The sequence below is a fragment of the Egretta garzetta genome, unplaced genomic scaffold (assembly GCF_000687185.1).
Source record: "Egretta garzetta isolate BGI_Z169 unplaced genomic scaffold, ASM68718v1 scaffold108, whole genome shotgun sequence".
NCBI classification, from domain to species: Eukaryota; Metazoa; Chordata; class Aves; order Pelecaniformes; family Ardeidae; genus Egretta; species Egretta garzetta.
The window spans coordinates 1,323,936-1,342,829 of NW_009260614.1; the positions used below are offsets into that span (position 1 = coordinate 1,323,936).

Sequence of the window (18,894 nt, forward strand, 5' to 3'; positions counted from 1 at the left end):
TCCCTGGGGGTATTTAAAAGCTGGGCAGACGAGGTGCTGAGGGACAGGGTTTAGTGGTGAACAGGTATTGTTGGACTTGAGGATCTTAAAGGGGTTTTCTAACCAAATGAATCTATGTTTTCTTCAGTCTTATTTTCTTAATGAAATGTATGCAGCCAAGGAAAAAAGGCTACATGTGGTATTCAGGATGAGGGTGAGGGGGTCACAAGCGTTGCTGCTGCAGGATGCCTGGGCAATGCCAGTGCATTTGGCTGCCCACGGCTCCCTGAGCACGTCGGCTTACGAGGGCCCGTGTCCTTCTGCAGGGTAAATGAAAGCAAAAGTCTCTGCTCCCTCAGAATGACTCCCTGGAAACCAGGATCACCTACTCATTGCAGCTACAAGTGAAATCTCAAAAGATGGCCCCAACTGGCCATTTTTCAGGTAAAAATGTCACTGTAAAACCAGTAGGAAGAGGGACTGCAGGCACTCTCCCCCCACCAGTGCGAGGGCTCAGACCCCTCTTTACCCTGCACAGGGAAGCTCTGCTGACAACAGTCAGCCTGGACCTACACTGTTCTGCTCCTCCCAAGGTGACTACAGCAAAACCCTGGCTGTGCACCGGGAGCTGGGGTTGTTGTGTCCATGTGTGCATCTCACGCAAGCCTGGCAATGGGCTCCATGCTCCATCACCATCAGGACTGAACCTCCCTGGTAAACCCCCACGGGACTGCTAAGTCTTCCTGAACCATTGGCCATCAGTGCCTTCTGCAAACCTGCCTTTGGCTGTGATCAGGGTCCCAGCATAGCCACCTCCTGCTTCCCAGGCCTGGCAGAGATGGGTCCTCTTGCACAGAGGGTCTTCCCAATGCCACAGCACTCAGAAAGGAGCAGACATCCCTGAAAAGTTGCACAGAAAGGCTGTGGCATCTATCCCATCCCGTCCTTTCCTTGGGCTGTGGGGCCCAAATGTCCCGGTCCTGTCAGGGCTTGCTTGGTGGCCACCAAGAGGTCCACCACCATCACCACCTCATCCCTGGTGGTCTAGTGGTCAGGATTTGGCACTCTCACTGCCACGGCCTGGGTTCGATTCCCAGCCAGGGAAGGGGGTCCCTGCAGCCCCTGCAGGTCCCAGCCTTTTCCTGGGTGGCTGCATTGCCCTCGAGCATCTCCTGGGGTTCAGCACAGGGTTCAGGAGCTCCCACACCCAGTGCACGGGGCTGGGTCAGGGTTGGATGAATTTTGGGGGGTGGCCTCCTGCCCCATCAGGCTGCATCCCCCAGCGAAAAATACCCCAGCCATGAGCCTGTGATGGGCTGTAGGGAGGAGTGACGGGGGATACAGCTGTAGGGAGCGGGGTCTTGGGGCTGTAGGGAGTGGGGTGATGGGGCTGTAGGGAGCAGGGCATTATGGCTGTAGGGAGCGGGGTGATGGGGCTGTAGGGAGCAGGATGACCCCGCTGTGCAGAGTGGACCTGCCATTGCAGAATTTTTTCTTGTGATAAGGAGATGCACAGCGCTGCCCCCCTGAGCACCCTCTGGGCCCTCTCCTAAAGGTAAGGGCTCCCTGGGAGATCAGGGCCAGGGCCAGGGTGGGCATGCAGGGTGCCTTGAGGATGAGTGACAGGTCTGTGTCCGTCTTTCCCTCCTGGGGACAGGAGCACAGGGGCTGCCAGTAAAAGCTCCCGCTGTGAGCAGGATTTGAACCTGCGCGGGGAAACCCCATTGGATTTCAAGTCCAACGCCTTCACCGCTCGGCCATCACAGCAGCTTGCCCAGGAGGTCTCCACAGGAGCCCATGGCTGTCACCCTGACCCAGGGGACACAACAGGACCTGATCCCACCCTGACGTGGGCTCTGCCGCCCTGGCCCCTGCTGCACACCCAGCACGGGTACCACTGCTACTGCTGCCAACTGCCCCACACAGAGCTACAGCTGATATGGAAACCAGCATCCCGGCAGTGCTGGGAAACAGAACTGGACACCAGTCACAACATCAGTGGTGGTGACACAGAAGAGGGAGATGGTGGGAGGTCTGTATCCCATCTTGTCTTCTTGTATCCAGCAGGAAACTTGTCCCTGGAAGACCATCCCCAACCTCCTTTCCCAGCCTGGGAACATCCCAGCCTCCTCCATCCCCTTCTCCCTCCCTCCATTTGCCTCTGTGGACACAGGTCCAAACCTCGTGAACTGAGGTGGGCTGACGTGCTCCGGGCAGTGTTTTGTCCTCTACCTGGCAGGACGACATCGCAGACTTGCATGGTTTTCACCAGGTTGCTGCCCGCCTTTTGGCTTTTGGAAGAGGGGATTTGGAGAAAGGAAGAAAAGGTGACTGTCGCGAGGAAAGCCTTGCTGAGTGAGGTCTGGTAGTAACCTTGGTCTCTCCTTTGGGGCACAGAGGTCCTGTTTGGAGTTACAGTCCTAGAAGCACTTGCCTACCCCTTGTTTGGGTGGGAGCTGTCTTTGGGAACTCCTCCTGAGCTTTCTGGGTTCTCAGGGTTATGCCTGAGAGCTGTGGAAGTGCTTTGCTATGCCACTGGCACCCCACCCCTCTCCCCTGGGGATTTATCACCAGGGAGTAGCTTGGATGGAAATCTCACCACATAGGAATGGCTCCTCCATGCTCAAAAGCAGGTCTGTATGCACTGTCACCCTCCCTGGCCTCTGCCTCGCTGGGTGGTTTGGTTTCCCTTCTCCACTGGCCATGGAGGAGCACAGTCCTGACATGGAGTCAGGCTTGGTGCAGTCCCACAGGCATGGATGGATGCCCAGACACATGCTGAGATGCATCGATGTATTGGAAACCAGGTGCTCAAACCAGCTCCATCAATGGACACACGAGAGGGTGAGCAGAGCAAGGCCAGCAAATGTGACAGCTAAAAAGGGGGTTGAGTGGAGGGAATACGGCCTTTGGACAATTATGGAGAGACTCAGGAGAAAGGTTAAGCTTAAATTCATCTCTTTCAGTTATTCAGGTTTCCTTCTCCCTCTTCTAGGCTCCATGGTCATGTTCAGAGCTGGGAGATACATTGCCTGGATATGCCCATGGGGTTCAAGGTTAAGGTATGGCACAAGAGTGGACACCCTTCAGAGTTAGAAGGCCACTAACATCCAGACAGACACAGCTAGTGAAGATGATGTCTATAGTCTGGAACAAGCTGTTTCTCCTCACTCCTTTTGAGGATGAAGTACTGCGCATTTGGTATCCAAGGAGCTCTGTGGAGGTGAGGTTTCATTTCAGGGTAAGGGTTTGAACATCCTTCAGATTGCCAATGGAGGAACCTGGAGGGACCAGACCAGTGTGTAGACCTGCACATTACTGGAGCCCAGGAGGGTCAGGGTTTAGTGGTGGGATGGCAGGGTTAGGTTAACAGTTGGGCTTGATGATCTTAAAGGTCTTTTCCAACCTAACCCATTCTATGATTCTATGATAGGGTGGGGGGAGGGGGGGGTGGGCAGACCCCAATAGGGGGACCTGGAGAGGACCAAAGGGGGGGGAGAGGGACCGGGGGCTATGGGGTCCCATAATAATGTTACAGCTCCCTGGAGAGTGGCAGGGGGGGGGGTGGGGGGGGGGGAGGGGGGGGTGGGCAGACCCCAATAGAGGGACCTGGAGAGGACCAAAGGGGGAGCAGAGGGACCTGAAGAGTGGTGGTACCGACACGGAAGAGCTTGAAGGGGACCAGAGCTTGAAAGAGAAGTCTGAAGAGGTTAAAGAGGGCAAAAGGTGTGGTCTGGAGAGCTCTGAAGCCCAGACAGAAGGGTCTGGAGGAGGCCATAGCCTCAGCTGGTTCTTGCAGCCTGGCTGGATTTGTTGCACTGGCCAGAACTCCCACAACATTTCTCAGAGCTGGTTTTTTTGTTGACTTTTTTCCTTATCTAATCTTGTGTCATCGGCAATGAACACCTATTTTCATCTCCAATTCGTGTGATATTTACAGACAAAACAATCTTGCCTAGTAGAAAGAACAGGATGTGTTTGTAGAAAAGCCTTAGTTCAACAGAGCACTGACAGCTCTTCTCTTGCAATAAATGGCACTTTTCAGTATTACACAACATGGAAAACCGCAATGTCTCATGACAGACCTTCTTCTTCAAAGAAATGTTCAGGCTCTGCTGCTACTTGCAAGTTTTCACCCTTTGATCTTCCAAGTTTCAGAAAATAGCGACTGCCTTGATTGAGTGCTGGCTTTGCTGGACCCAGCACACAGTGGTCACCATTCCCTGCTGACCATTTGTGACCATTACCTGATGTGGTGTCTTGACCGTAAAACAGTGTGTAAGCATCTCACTTGTTGCAATACGATAGCATACAATGATCAAGAGGAGACTGCTACATGTGTGTTGTGGATACTAATGAACCCCTGCAAGCTCTGTCCATACAGACATTCCTTCACATGGTTAAGCATTGAATCAAACCCCCAAATTTGTGCTATTTTTTTACGTCTACTCATGTATTCAGCCTCTCCAGAAATTAAGCTGTAGTCCAGGGAAAAGAGTCCGTTCTAGCGAATGAAGCCCCTGCCTCCCAGCTGGTATGGCATGATGAAAACTACAGTGAGTATCTAAAGCTTCTTCCACTCCATCTGTGTTTAAATACATCTCTGAAACTTCTGAAGCCATGTGTTCTCCCTGTGGCTTTCTAGAGGCCTGACAACCTCTTCTGCTTTGGTGTATGGCTGTGTCCCAGACTCCCGTATAAGATGGGAACTGGTTCCAGAGCAGGAAGATAAAGTAAACTGGAAGAATGGAGAAACCATCCTCCTGCTTGGCATAAGTGGCAGCTGAGGTCTCCTTCCAGACCTGCCAACTCCATCCCCAGGGAAGCCATCTGCCATGCAGTCTGAGCATGGGGCGACAGTCTGAAAGAAAAAGGGAAGGAATGGAAAAGGGGGATTAACTAAAAGATGGGGAAGAATAAGTTTTGTTCATGGGGAGGAGCTCAAGATTTTATTCGTGGAGAAGAGAGGAGGCTTGGTCCATGGAAAGGGGAAGAAGGGACCAGCCCCTGGGGAAGGAGAGTTGCTCACAAGGAAGAGGTGTGCAAGCTGCTGTTTGGGAGAGGAGTCATGTTTGGGATCTGCAGGATGAGCTCTTTCCATGGGTGGATGTGCAGTTGCTTGTCCTGGTGGGTGTGGTGGGTCCTACCACCATGCTAGAAGTCACAGATGGCCTTCCACAGCTTTCCTGCCCTCGGAACTGTGCCTACTGCTCAGGGCAGAGTTAGGTCTGAACACCCTACCCTGCTGAGTCATGTTGAGTTGGCATCTCCCGCATGGTGGCAGGGATTGCCAAAAGCTCTGTAGGCGACAGCAGCAGCAAGTGTGCTCAGGCTGTCCCACAGTACAGCCTGAGACGGCCACAGATGGCCACCCACGGGTGCCTTTTCTGGAAAGAGGCACAAAGCAGTCTGTACTCATTAGCGATGCTGCCCAGTCTGTTGGGCTCACCCATTCCTGCATGGCGCTTGCCTGGGGTACCTTCCTGTGGCTATGAAGCAGTCTCCGTGGCTGATGGAGGGCTGCTCTAAGAAGGCTTCACAGCCTTGGGTGTTGATGAGTGGTGAGCCTTGAAAGGTGGACTTCAACGAGAGGTAATAATCTCACTTCTGGGCATCATGCAGCTGGAGACCCCTGAACACCTCAGTGATGCTGGTGCACCCATGGTGCGACCTCTGGAGCATCTCTTGCTGTTGCTGTGGCTCCCACACCAGCACTGTGAAAAGTCCCACTGAGAGAAGAGTCAGAAGTTAGCAGACCACACCGTGAGCGTGGGACCCTCAGGGGCATGTGCAGCTACTGCAAGGTGGATACCAGCTCCTGCTGGGGGACTGAGGGTTTTTTCTCAGCAAGCCTCACCAGTTACCATCCCAGGCTGCGGTGTGAGACCCTCCTGGTGTTGCTATTCCGCTCCTCCAGAGCTGCTGGATGATGGGGGTCAAATCATGGGGAGAAGGAAAGTGCTCTGAGTGGGAGAGCTACAGCTCTGTAGTATGACGACGTAAAGAGGAAACAACCTCTTAGCCCACAGCTTCTCAGTTTTTAATTCATGTGCTTTCAACCCACATTGCTGCTCTGTTGTTGGCCCCTTTATTCCCCAGAGAGCATCCAGTAGTGAGCCCATACCCAGACCCTGGAGGTAACCCTGAGTCCATAAGAGCCGGAGTATTCTCATCACCAGCTTTCCCCTGTGCACCATCACCTGAAAGTCCTCTGCTGCCCAGGGGCTGTACCTCAGCGCACAGAACAGACGGCCTTCTCCATGAGGAGTTAGTCAGCAGCCTTTACATTTTTAAAGCCGGACAAACTGGTTTTATTAAATGTCACCCCTAAACTTCTGGGAACTTTTCCTCCCCTACTCACCCTACAATTTCTGTGCTGCTGACCTATCATTTCTCACTTCTTCTGTTTCATCCTGCTCACTCCATCCCTGTACGAGCTCTGCCCTTCATCTGTTGGAGCAGAAGATACACTGGGCACAGTTTTGTAAACCCGTAGTGGTTCTTCCATGCCTCTGTGCCCTGGGCAAGGGCAGGCTTGGCTTGTATGGGGTCTTGGCTCTCAGTAGTGTGTGAATGAATCCACAGTTGAAATACTAAATTAAGTCCTTAATCACTGTTAACCCTGAGACATCATGTTTCATGCCTGGGTTTTACCAGCATGAATGTGTCTGTATCATGGAAATGGGTACTGAAAAAATGTGCAGGAAAATGGGAGGTGTGTCTCACGGGGAGGGGAGGATGCTGCTGTTCGCAGCCAGGATGGGACATAAGGAATGTAATAATGAGATCTTTCTTTTTCGTGTTGCTTAAGTTTAACGATTTTGTTGCTACAGCTTAATCACATATTTGGCGGTTGCATAGCTACAGGTTGCTAGACTTACCCTAGGATTTGCAGGTGAAGATATGCAGCTTGACCAGTAATACTGAGAAGTCACATCAGTAACACCAAGGGCCTGGAAGAGAAGAAATCTTAACTTCTAATCACTCAGGACAGAAAGGAGATCTGAAGGAGGAATCTGCTGCTTGGCAGGCTAATGAATCAATAATTAATTCCCTGGCTGCCCAGATGTCTCGAACACTCTGCTGAATGAACTTCAGCCTTGGTGGACAGGATACCCGGTTTTATTTTGAAGCACCAAAACACCATAAATCGTAGTTTCAGGTGACATAGGGCAGCTTGCCCGTGGACACGAGAAAGCCCTGGATACTGCACTCACACCCAGGCTTGAGTAAGTGGTAGGACGCGTGTAATGTCAATGCAATGCCCACATGGCAGGTGACCACAGTCTTGGGAGCACCATCGGCCACCTGCAAATGACGGTGCACACCCTCAAAGGGGGACAGTGTCCCTGTACCAAGGGCGGATGGGGGTTCCCAGGCTGCTACTGCGGCACTCAGGCAATTGCAACGATATGTGTCAAAACCACAAAAGAAACGGCAAAGCCACCCTTCAAGTACCTGGACTTCTTCTTACCTACATTTTGTAGGCGGAAAGCTGGATGAATAAGGCAGAGCTCCTGCCAGGGTGATAAGAGTCCCTCTGATGCTAGGGGCCAGCTTCTGCTTTTGGTTTTGAATTTCGCCTTAGGGGAGAAATATTGACATTGTGTTTGCAGCTTCTGAAAATCTGACCTTCACAAATGTTTTGGGGTTGTTTTGGTTTGGTTTTTCTTCCAGATTTAAAATGATACATGTTTGCTAGCAGTTTCCTTTCTCATCTTTTCTTTTTATTTATTTTGGCTTAATAAGAACTGTGATAATATTTAACCATGGCTGAGTGTCAGTAAGAATTCAACATTATCTTTTGTGATTAGCCTGATTGATGTTCCAAGAATTAAATTACTTCTGCTACCTTCCTAGTTGTCCACCCAAGTGCAGCCTTTTTCCGACTGTATAGCTCTTGTAATCCAGGTTGAAGTGCTTGGCTAACCCAACGCTTTGCTCCTTACTGGATATTTCAGGAGGGAACCTCCCATGTTATACCTCTGGTCTGTTTTTACTGGCATGGATGTAACTTTGTGGTTGTCCATATTATGCATATGGTTCTCCTGGAGACAGCTCGAGCTTGCTCTGTGCAACTGCCTTGTTCTTTGTCCAGTCTTTGTCATCCACAAAGACCAGCAGTTATTTTATACACATTTCCAAATCACTGACTACTGTTTAATTATACAAACCATCTCATTCAGCAGTTCTAAGTGGGGCACAACTTTGGTGTCCCTGGATACAAATTTTGGCAGGCCCACCATTCAGACATGCTGTATTTGGACCTTGGTGTACTCCACAAACACTTGTTGGCTTCCCAAACCATCAGACATGTCAACCAACAAGGAAAAAGAAGCCAAATTCCACCATCATCTTTTACCATCATAAATTTAAGCCGATCTCTTTCACTCGTCAAAAAGAAAGTCAATATTTACTCAGAAGGAACGGAGAAGTGTGCACCCTTCTGCTTAATCCAGGAAAGCAGATATTTCCTCTTGGCTCAGTCTGGGCCCAGTTTCTACCTTTTTTGCCACACCCAGGTCAGACCCAGCTAATTTCTGCCCAGGTGCAAGGGCTATAAAGGACTGGCTTGTTTCCCAGTCCTACCAGCTCTGCAGAGATGGCAGGTAAGATCAGTGTTTTTTAATTTTATACCTGTATTTGACTGTTTTGCTATTTCTGACATGGGTATTGGTGAATTCCATGGGTGAGCCCAAGGAGCTAAGGAGACAGAGCAGAGGGTTAGGAGCTGGTGGTCCTTCATGCTTCCTTCTCCCCCCAATATGTGAAATACATTTAATTTGAGAAGCGGGAAAAGGCAGCTTTCCTGCCTCATGTAGCAAGTCATGTGCAAGACTGCAAGGAATAAGCAGCCTTCAATCCCTGTGAAGGTGGATGAAGAATTTCCAGTCTGTAAATGTAAGATAGCCTGCCCCACTGCAAGAAGTTCACAACTTCTTCCAAATTTTGTCTGTCTGTCTTTCCTGTTCAAAACAATTAAACGTTGACTAAATTACTTAAAATATACCCAGTTGCAACATTTTTGTTTAAGATCTCCTTGCGGGGAAGGCATCTGCCACTGTGTATAACATCAGTGAGAACAAATGATGCCCATTTCTAGTGTTAATGTGAAAAGGAATAGAAATAAATTTTAGGGAGCATAAAGAAGACTAATAAAGGGTGTTGGAGGCTGGAGGACCAGTGCTAGACGTAGCTGCTTGTTTTGCTCAGTAATGAGACTGAGAGGGAGCAGAGAGGGCCACGAGGGGTCTAACCTCGTCCACACCAGTCCCCAGGGCAGGACACCAGGGCACTGCCCTCTTCCAATGCACCTTCCCAACAGCCTCCATCTCCGGAGCCTGGATTGTACTTGGCTGCCTCCTTCGTGGCAGTTTCTCAGCCCACTTCACCCAACGTCCCACACCATGGGGATGTCCCTGTGTCCTGCCAATGCCTACAGCTACAGCCCTCGCCAGCCAGAGTCCCACCTACGGACCTGGTAAGGGGGCCCTGTAATTTATTCCTGAAAGAAATATTCAAACCAAACCTGTCAATCTCTTCTGATGCTTTGGTGAAGTCCTGCACATTCCAAAGATTTACATTGCATTTCTTTCTAGGCATAAACCCAAGAATTACTCTTTTAGGATCCATCATCACCCTCTGCTTAGTGGGAGCATTGGACTCCTCATTAAGTGGTAAGTTTCTATTTCTCATTCTGCTGCTACTGTGCTCGAAAGAGTGCGAGGCAAAACTCAGCCTGAGTCCATAATTAGATATAGCTCCAGCATAAAATTGAAATATCCTGTAGATGGACCCACTAACAGTTAAGCCAATACCTAAGACTCTCGAATTGTTCATTTAACCGACAGGTCCTCCAAACACATAATCGTTTTATGATGGGGAACCTGGGTCACAGATCATACATTTGGCTTCTTCTGTGCATGCCCCTTCATAGAGGGAAGAATAGCTTCAAAAAGGGTGAAAAATAACTCCCTAAAAGCCTTCCAAGGCCATCAGAGCCAGTTCTGTGAAATGGGTAATAAACTACTGCTTTACAGTCGCTTCTTGTCCTGTGACCTTCAGGACCTAGCAATGGGGTGAAGCAGATGAGCCAGAGGAACACAGGTAAAGGTGTCTGGGTAGCACTAAACACAGCGGAAACTGCGTGTGCAGCGAACCAATGCACCTCAGCACCCAGCAGTGGGGTGGGATGTGTAGCTCCTGGTGTGCATCTCAAAGTATCCTCAATTTCAGATTTTTCTTCCTTTTTCTTTTTTTGTAGAGGACTCAGATGTGCTGTCAGACTCATCTCTCCTGAGCAGCATCAGTGAAGCTAGGCAGCTGGTAGACGCAGCGTATTTACGTGCCCGAAAAAGGTGAGTCCTTTTCGCATGAGGGCCCCAACATGATAAGGAAATAAGAGAAAAAATATATATGTTTCTTCTGTTTTCCAATGCATATTTATTATGGAGACACCTTTGCTCACGGGTTCTCCCTGTCATAGCTGGAGAGAATCTTTTGCTCAGTTTGGCTGGATTCTAGTGTCCCATCCCCAGGGCCACCCTTCATCACCTGCAGCTTTGCCTCCTCATCCACACAGCCATGGGCACCGCTCGGTACTCCATAGCGGTCATGCCGAGCGCATGTTGAGTCCTGTCCTAGCTGCTGAAGTTCTGCCCATCTCTGGAAGGACCACAGTCATGAGGTTTAGGTTGGACATTTGGAAAAATTTCTTCCCTGCAAGGGCTGTCAGGTGCTTAGGGACAGGGTTTAGTGGTGGGATGGCAGGGTTAGGGGAATTGTTGAGCTTGGGGATCTTAAAGGGCTTTTCCAACCCAAACGATTCTGCGATTCTATGAAACAAGGTACAGTGGAAACCAAACCCCTAGTATCCCGCTGGGTATTGTCCCAAAGGGCTAGTTCCAGGCAGCAGCAAGCTTTGGGAAGGATTCTCTTCCCACTCACCCTACAGAAGGTTTTGCATTGTGCAAGAAAGCCATGGGACCAGGAAGAGAAGCAACAGGACCAAGGATGTCTGTCTGGTCACAGAACACATTTCATGACACACTAAATGTAAAATCTCATCCAGACACTGGATAGCTCAGCTTTCCGCTCATCTAGCTGTTCACATGATATAACAAAATCTATTGTGACAAGGGCGTGATGCAGACTTGAAATAGGGGATCACTGTGATTTGTTTGCCAAAATCTGTCTGAGGTGATGTGCAAAGCTGATGAGCAGCCAGCTGGTCCTAGGTGAGCAGAGCCTGCCTGGGACTCAGCAGGGCTGCCACGTCTAAGTACACCCAGCCTAGCATGAGAGAGGAGGTCTGATTTTGGAAGAGACGCTTCATGGGACTCTTTTATGTTCAGCTTAAAGAGAAAACTAGAGGAAAAGGCTGCCAACCCAATGGATTTCCTGAAGCACTTGAAGGATCCAGTAGGAAGAACCAGATCTGCAGTCCGTGCTGCTGATTACTTGGAAACTACTTTGAAACTCCTCAAAAGAAAGTTGCATCTCTCTGGGAAATGGAGATTCAATGTTACAGGTAATGTGGTTTAGACCAACATGTTTTATGTTTGTAAGAGAAGAAAATCCAACACAGGAGGGATGTCAGAGACCAGCAATGCCATGATCCAAATACCTGGTGATAAAACCCTTCCCTGCAAGGGCCCCAGGTGAATAGACTTTAAGCATGCCCAGAGGCAGACCAGCTCACCTGGTGGTCATCTTTGGCAGTGCCTGTCTCATACCTTTGATGATAAAACCAGCCTAACAATAAGCGTGATAAACTTGGGACAAAACGTGCTGAATGCCCTGAGACTCGGACCGCTGAGAACAGAAGCCCATCTTCCACTTCTGGTCCTCACGCCCACCTGCCCAGGTTGTACCACTCTGTGTGCCCATGATTTTGTTCCCAGTCTAGGGTAAAATGTTGGTAATGATGCTACCCATTTTCCCCTGGAAAGTTCTTCCATGCCAACCCAGTTTCCCTAGCCCAGAGGTGAGAGCTGAGCCACAAAATCTTGGTTTAGACACCAAATGAACAATTCAAATCCAGATGTTATATAGCCACAGCTCTGGTTCAGCTGACTAAACCGCTGACCTAGAATACCGAGAAGCAAAAATACGAATGAGTAAGACTGATGTTATTTTGCATGGGTTGTCTTACAGACTTACTAGGCAAAAAAGAGAGGGAAGTGATTTCCAGAGAAACCGGCTGTGACTACCAGATTAATTCCATTAAATGCCCAACGCATGACATTTACCGGACCATCACCGGGGTATGCAACAACAGGTAGGATTTGTGTGCCAACAAGGGAGTCTCAAGCCTGTACTCTGACCCAGGATAGACGGCTTAAAGTCATTTGTGCTCAACTGAGCAAGAAGAGCAAAATGCTCAGTTTAGTGGTGCCTATAAGATGTTTCATTTCTACCCATGCCTGGCAGGAAAAAGATGTCATTCCTTGAAAATTTCATATCTGAGCCCATTGCCCTCTAAGTGCTGCTTTGGATGAATGAAGGGACTTCTTGGGGTAGGGGGAGGTGAAAAGTGGAGGAAAGCAGATTTTGGGGCTATGACAGCCAGCCTCTCCCTCCAGAAAATCACCCCTCTGCTCTTCTGTAGCATGGATAATGCTAATTTTCCCAGGCTGGTTCATATGAAAATATTCAGCTACGAACATATCTGTGTGGCTACTGTTGTGATGTGTAAGGTTGGTAAGTAAATAACACTTTAATTCTTGGCTCTTCCAGCTTTGTGCTTTGGGTATCCTCAGTCTGAAAAAAAGGAGTTCTTCAGCTTTTTGCACATAGCTTCCCTCCTGGCTCGAACCTGGGAGGTCAAAACTTGCTGTCCTGTCCTGCCGTAGATTTGCTGCCTAGTGTGCTAACTCCAGCCCTCAGGTCTGAGTGGGACCTGCATCCAATGTGCATCTGGCGTGAAACAGATGTGCCAGATGTGACAACATAGCACTGCTCTGCCTCAGATGTGTGGGAAGCTCACACTGATGGTGTTAACATGACAGCCAGTCTGTACTTTTACCCACAGACCCCAGAGCCTTCAGCTCCCCAAGGATGGGAGTGTGGATCTGCTGGAGGGGAGGAGGGCTCTGCAGAGGGACCTGGACAGGCTGGAATCATGGGCTCAGGCCAGTGGTGTGAGGTTCAACAAGGCCAAGGGCCGGGTCCTGCACTGGGGTCACAACAACCCCACACAACGCTCCAGGCATGGGGAAGAGTGGCTGGAAAGCTGCCTGGTGGAGAGGGATCTGGGGGTAGACATTAGGAAAAACTCCTTCCCCGCAAGGGCTGTCAAGCACTGGAAGGGGCTGCCCAGGGAAGGGGTCGAGTCCCCATCCCTGGGGGTATTTAAAAGCCGGGCAGACGTGGTATTTAGGGCCAGGGTTTAGTGGTGGGATGGCAGGGTTAGGGGAATGGTTGGGCTAGATGAGCTTAAAGGTCTTTTCTGACCCAAACGATTCTGTGATTCCATGATTCTATGATGGCAGTGTCCATGCTGACTTCCAGGCTCAAGGTAGGGCTGTCCTTGGGCTTGCTATTCTAGTGGGCTGCCAGAGAGATAACGAGGCACTCGGAAGCAAGGGGACTCCATGATATATTAACATTTTTCCAAGGATCTTGCTCAGTTTGAGATGTGCACCTTGAGATAGCACTTGAATATTTCGCAAAAATCTGGCTGCAAGGACAGTAATAGCAATCAAAACACGAGCCGTGGTGGTACTGGGTTCTTAATATTTGATGGAATTTCTTCAGCTGCGGTGTGGCAGTTATTCTAGGGAATGCTCTCATTTCACAGCACACTGCTGTAAATTCTGAGTATCCCACTCCTTTTTCAGTATTGGGAGGTATTACCCGGATTTTGTGGATTTAAGAGCAACAGAAAGTTGCTGTGCACCAGCTGATATTCAGTAACTGGTCTCCCCAAAATAACCCATGTTTCTGTGTCCTTAGGGCCACAGATCATTGGCTCAGTCAGCGTTACTTTTCTTCTGAGCAAAAGTTGCTGAGTTTACTGCTGACTGAAATCCTTCCGAGCAGCATGCGGCAATTTAACAAGTGGCCGCAGCTGCAGATTGCGGTTTGAGAGGTTCTGTGCTGGGCATGGGGAATGACTCCCTGAAGGGGCACCCTTGGCACAGGTCCCCGCAGAGGTGGAGGCGAGGGATCTTCAGCCTTGGAAGCTTCCAGTCCACAGCTGGACAAAGACATGGCCACCCCAGTCAGCAGTGATGGCCCTACTCTGAGACCGACTCTGTATGGAGCAGCAGTGGAGATAGAGGTGCTGCAGAGATTTAAATGCCAAATATAATTAATATAATGGCATGAGGAATCTTTTCTTAATGTCAAAAAAAGTTCATTTTTCTCTGCAGTAATAAGCTTGATATTGTTTACTTCTTCCTGATATTATTTACTTCTTCTTGATATTATTTACTAGTGTTTTCTGGCTATCACCTCTGTTACCAGAATAATCAGACCTGGATTAAAGGGCTGCAAAACATTAGTCTCTACAAGCCTGCTCATTTCTGAAATGAAACCGGTGGTTTTTTTTCTTCTTGTGGTGCTCCAGAAAGCATTCTCATCTGGGGACCTCCAACCGGGCCTTTGCTCGCTGGCTCCCAGCAGCGTATGACGATGGAGTGTCTGTTCCCCGAGGGGCAAGTGAAGGAAAGCTGTACAATGGATTCCCACTCCCGCTGGTGAGAACTCTGATTCTTGTCCAGATAACAGCAGGGGACACCGCCCCTACTGCGTCCATCTGAAATGAGAGAGTGGCAACGCGTAGAGTGTAAATTGCTTGATCCTCTCCTCTGCTCCCAGGTGCTGATTTGAGGCTCATTTTCTACGGCTGAGCTATGGTTTGGTTTTTTTGGTTTTGGGGTAATATTTTTTCGTTGGAGTGAGACATGAACAGAAAGATTCTTCTGAGGATAAGGGGCAATGGGCACAAACTGAAGCACAAGAGGTTCCAGTTGAACGTGAGGAAGAACTTCTTTACCTTGAGGGTGATCGAGCCCTGGAACAGGCTGCCCAGCAGGGCTGTGGCGTCTCCTTTTCTGGAGATATTCAAACCCTGCCTGGACAATGTCCTGTGCACCCTGCTCTGGGTGACCCTGCTTGAGCAGGGGGGTTGGACTGAGCGATATCCCGATGTCGCTTCCAACCCCTGCCATATTGGGATTCTGGGATTCAGTGAATACTTCGCTAAGCAAGGCGTGGACACGGTAACGTTTCTAGAAGTGCACATCCCAAGGGTTGATGCAGACAGCACCAGTGTGCTCAGATCACCACATATTATTCATGCACACCATAGGCTTGGGTGTTCCTCAGCCATCTTCTGGACTTTCTGGATGTGTGCACGTACATCAGTTTCAGCCATAAAAGGCTTTCCATGAAGCCAAGCTTGGCTGAACAACTGTGGAGTCAAGAGGGCGCTACTTACCACATCTGTTTTGATAGAGCTGCGGAATAGCATGGGTCTGTTTAATGCCATAATTAACTCTTACGAGCTTATCTAAGATCATCTCATGTACGATCTCATAGCAGGTGTTATACTGAGAGGTAAATTCATGGTGGTGGAGATAGTCACACGCATTTTCATTTTGATTTTCTGCAGGTTCGGAAAGTGTCAAATGAAATTGCTCACACAGCCAATGAGAACATCACTCAAGACCAAGAGCTCTCTCTCGTCTTCATGCACTGGGGGCAGTGGGTCAACCATGACATAGACCTGGCCCCTTCCAGCGGTGCAGGAGCGAGTCCAGAGCTTCGCTGTGAGGCCGATTGTGCCTTCAAGGCCCCTTGCTTCCCGATTAAGGTACCCAAACCTTCATTCTATCCCATGCTATCTTAAGATGGTACAAACGAACCCCCATGACTTTTCTGAGGCACAGCTTATGTTCGTTTGCTTTAGTTTCCCCTCGATGACCCACGGACACTGAGGTCAAACCCTTGCATGCCGTTCGTCCAGTCGGCATCCGCGTGCAATCCCAGGACGTTTACTCGTGAGCAGATCAACGCTGTCAGCTCGTTCATCGATGCCAGCACAGTGTACGGCAGCGAAGAATCTGTGGCAAGGAGTATTAGAAATCAGACAAACCAGCTGGGTTTGATGGCCGTGAACCAGAATTTTACTGATGCGGGGCTGGAATTTTTGCCCTTTGAGAACAAAACAAAAAGTGTTTGTGTTCTCACGAACAAGAGCATGAGCATCCCCTGTTTTAAAGCAGGTAAGGTGCATCTGTGGAGAAGGTTTCAGTGGCCAACGGGGTCAAAAATATTCATTATATATATTATATATATTATATATGTTTTATATATATTATTTATTATATATAGGCTGGATCCATGGGCCCAGGCCAACTGTATGAGGTTCAACAAGGCCAAGTGCTGGGTCCTAGGGGACAATCCATAGGGGAGCCACTGGAGAACTCAGGGAGCCAATGGTCCTGCCCCAGCCTCTCCTAGTTTAGCTAGGACATGCTCTACAAGACTGAAGCCTCTGCTTAGCCGAGCAGGAAAACCCCATACCACGTCTGCCTGGGCTGCTCCTGCTCAGCCCAAGTCTTCTGGAGCCCCAGGCTGCTGGGGAGCGGCTGGGGGAGCTGGGGGCGTTCAGCCTGGAGCAGAGGAGGCTGAGGGGAGCCCTTCTCGCTCCCTACAACTGCCTGAGAGGAGGCGGGAGCTGGGGGGAGTCGGGCTCTGCTCCCTGGTAATGGGTGATAGGACGAGGAGAAATGGTCTGAAGTTGCACCAGGGCAGGTTTAGGTTTTTCCCAATTTAAAAATTCCTTCCCCGCAAGGGCTGTCAAGCACTGGAAGGGGCTGCCCAGGGCAGGGGTTGAGTCCCCATCCCTGGGGGGGTATTAAAAAGCCGGGCAGATGAGGTGCTTAGGGCCAGGGTTTAGCGGTGGGATGGCAGGGTTAGGGGAATGGTTCGGCTTGGTGATCTTACAGATCTTTTCCAACCTAAATTTTTCTATGATTCTATGATTATGATCAGGTGTCTGATGTATTTTTATATTTGTATGAGGTGCTGCAAGACATGATTGTGTAAGGTGAAAGGCAGGGGACCCTCCCCCAGATTAAAAAAGAACAATAATTTAACAGTAATTGTTCAATTGAACACAAAAATGATTTTGTTTTAATTTCTCAGAAGAGTTACAGCAAATCATCCTCTGTTTAAAAAGTGTTTTCTCAGGTAGGAGAATTTTTCAATGGAATAACCACCAGTGTTTAAAGATTTCAGTGATGTTTTTTCCCCTCCTACCTAGAATTTACCACTAACTTTTCAACTCAATCAATACTCACAATTAAATGCTCTTAATCAATTTAGTTAAATCTTCCTGGTTCCACACTCTAAATTTTGAATATTTCAAATATCGTAACCTATGTCAGAAGACAAGTCCAGAAGTGTGGCTGGAATTTAAGCAAACTGATGCCTCAAAACACAAAACCTTTTAAAACGGAAGAGATCCACCACAGGCCCAGTGTTAAAAAAAAATTATAAATGCAAAGCTTGCAAAGTCAGTGGTAAGAATATGGAGTGTTCCCATTGCCCACTGTTTTGCCCTCCTCTGTGTCAGAGCAGAGCTCCTTGCTGGGTGGGGAGATGCTCAGTTCGTCTTCCATCACCTGGCAGAGGGTCTTCACTGCACCCCCCCAGTTTTTGCTCAGCACCTCTGCTGAAGGCACATTCTGAGACCTTTCAGAGGTGTTTACGACTTGTGTGAATTGAGACAAATTTTCAAAAGCAAACATTGCCAGCCCAGATATAAAAGGAGAGAGTGTGTCCTTCACATACAAACGGAAGGCAGACATGAGATTTTTTTCACAAAACGAGAAATTTACAGCTGCTTTACGGCCATGTGCAATGTCGTTTCAACTGCCCAAAGCCTCTTCTCCAATGGTTTTGGCTAAATGGTTTGGACAGAAAATGTCTTGTCTGTGCTGGAAATAAATACCTGGCATGAATGATGACTGCTAGGAAGCTTAACCAGGAGCACTGCTGCCAGTAACACTGACTATCAGTTGTTACTTGTCTGTCCTAGCACAAAATCCTACTGCTGAAATAAAAAACAATTCACAAAATTTCTAAAATATTTTCATTTGTAGGTGACAAACGGGTGACTGAAAACCTGGGGCTTTCTGCCCTGCACACCGTCTTTCTGCGAGAACACAACCGCCTGGTTACAGAGCTGAGGAAATTAAATCCTCACTGGAATGGCGAAAAGCTCTACCAAGAGGGTCGGAAGATTGTAGCTGCCCTAAACCAGGTACTGCTCACTGCTTGCTGCCTATCATCATCTGCATGCCTGGGAATGGTTTTTCCTCCAGGAAAAGGAGGAAACCCATGCTTTTCAGATCCAGTGGAGTTACTTGTGGGGGTCAAAAAATGTGGATAAGGGTGGTCCATCTGAGAGAGCACGGCTATCCAGAACTTCTTTATATATATATATATATATATAATTTTAATAAATTACGTATCACTTGAGCTAAATGGGATTTCCATGTAACACTGTTATGATGTAAAGTAAAGCTGCACCATAAGCAAGACAAGTGGTCCTACCAGTGGCCCAAGGAACTGGGAAGCTACTTTTTCACTGAAAGGTTATTCACAGAGGTTAGTATCTAGTGGATGTGCCTTGTATCATTCCAGGATGAAGAAGATTATCTTACCCAGTAAGGTGGGGTAGGACTCACCAGTAGATTTGCTCACTGCTGAAGTGAAAATATCTACAGACACCCTGGTGCATGGACACAGCATTTAGTGCATTGACCTGATGAAAAGGTGTGTTTAGTAAGAATATAAGTAGTTGAAAGGCTCATCTTTTCCTTTCCACATTGTTGGCATTTTATACTCTAATGCCTGAAAATTTAGAATAACAGACAATGCAGTTGCAGTCATGATGTG

General features: G+C 48.7%; 1 protein-coding gene and 2 non-coding genes across 3 annotated transcripts in view; 2 read left to right on the forward strand and 1 right to left on the reverse strand.

Moving 5' to 3' along the window:
- Positions 1 to 1,012: 1,012 nt before the first annotated feature.
- On the forward strand, positions 1,013 to 1,084 carry TRNAE-CUC. Its single transcript has one exon. It is a non-coding gene; the product is annotated as a tRNA-Glu (tRNA).
- Positions 1,085 to 1,664: 580 nt separating this feature from the next.
- On the reverse strand, positions 1,665 to 1,746 carry TRNAS-UGA. Its single transcript has one exon. It is a non-coding gene; the product is annotated as a tRNA-Ser (tRNA).
- Positions 1,747 to 9,386: 7,640 nt separating this feature from the next.
- Positions 9,387 to 18,894, forward strand: part of LOC104131757 (myeloperoxidase) — a 15,095-nt gene continuing 5,587 nt past the window's right edge. The window contains exons 1-7 of the mRNA XM_009644961.1: positions 9,387 to 9,460; positions 11,334 to 11,509; positions 12,136 to 12,259; positions 14,552 to 14,681; positions 15,599 to 15,799; positions 15,896 to 16,211; positions 18,096 to 18,256. Coding sequence (XP_009643256.1) covers positions 9,387 to 9,460; positions 11,334 to 11,509; positions 12,136 to 12,259; positions 14,552 to 14,681; positions 15,599 to 15,799; positions 15,896 to 16,211; positions 18,096 to 18,256 — 1,182 coding nt within the window. The remainder of the gene's footprint in view (positions 9,461 to 11,333; positions 11,510 to 12,135; positions 12,260 to 14,551; positions 14,682 to 15,598; positions 15,800 to 15,895; positions 16,212 to 18,095; positions 18,257 to 18,894) is intronic.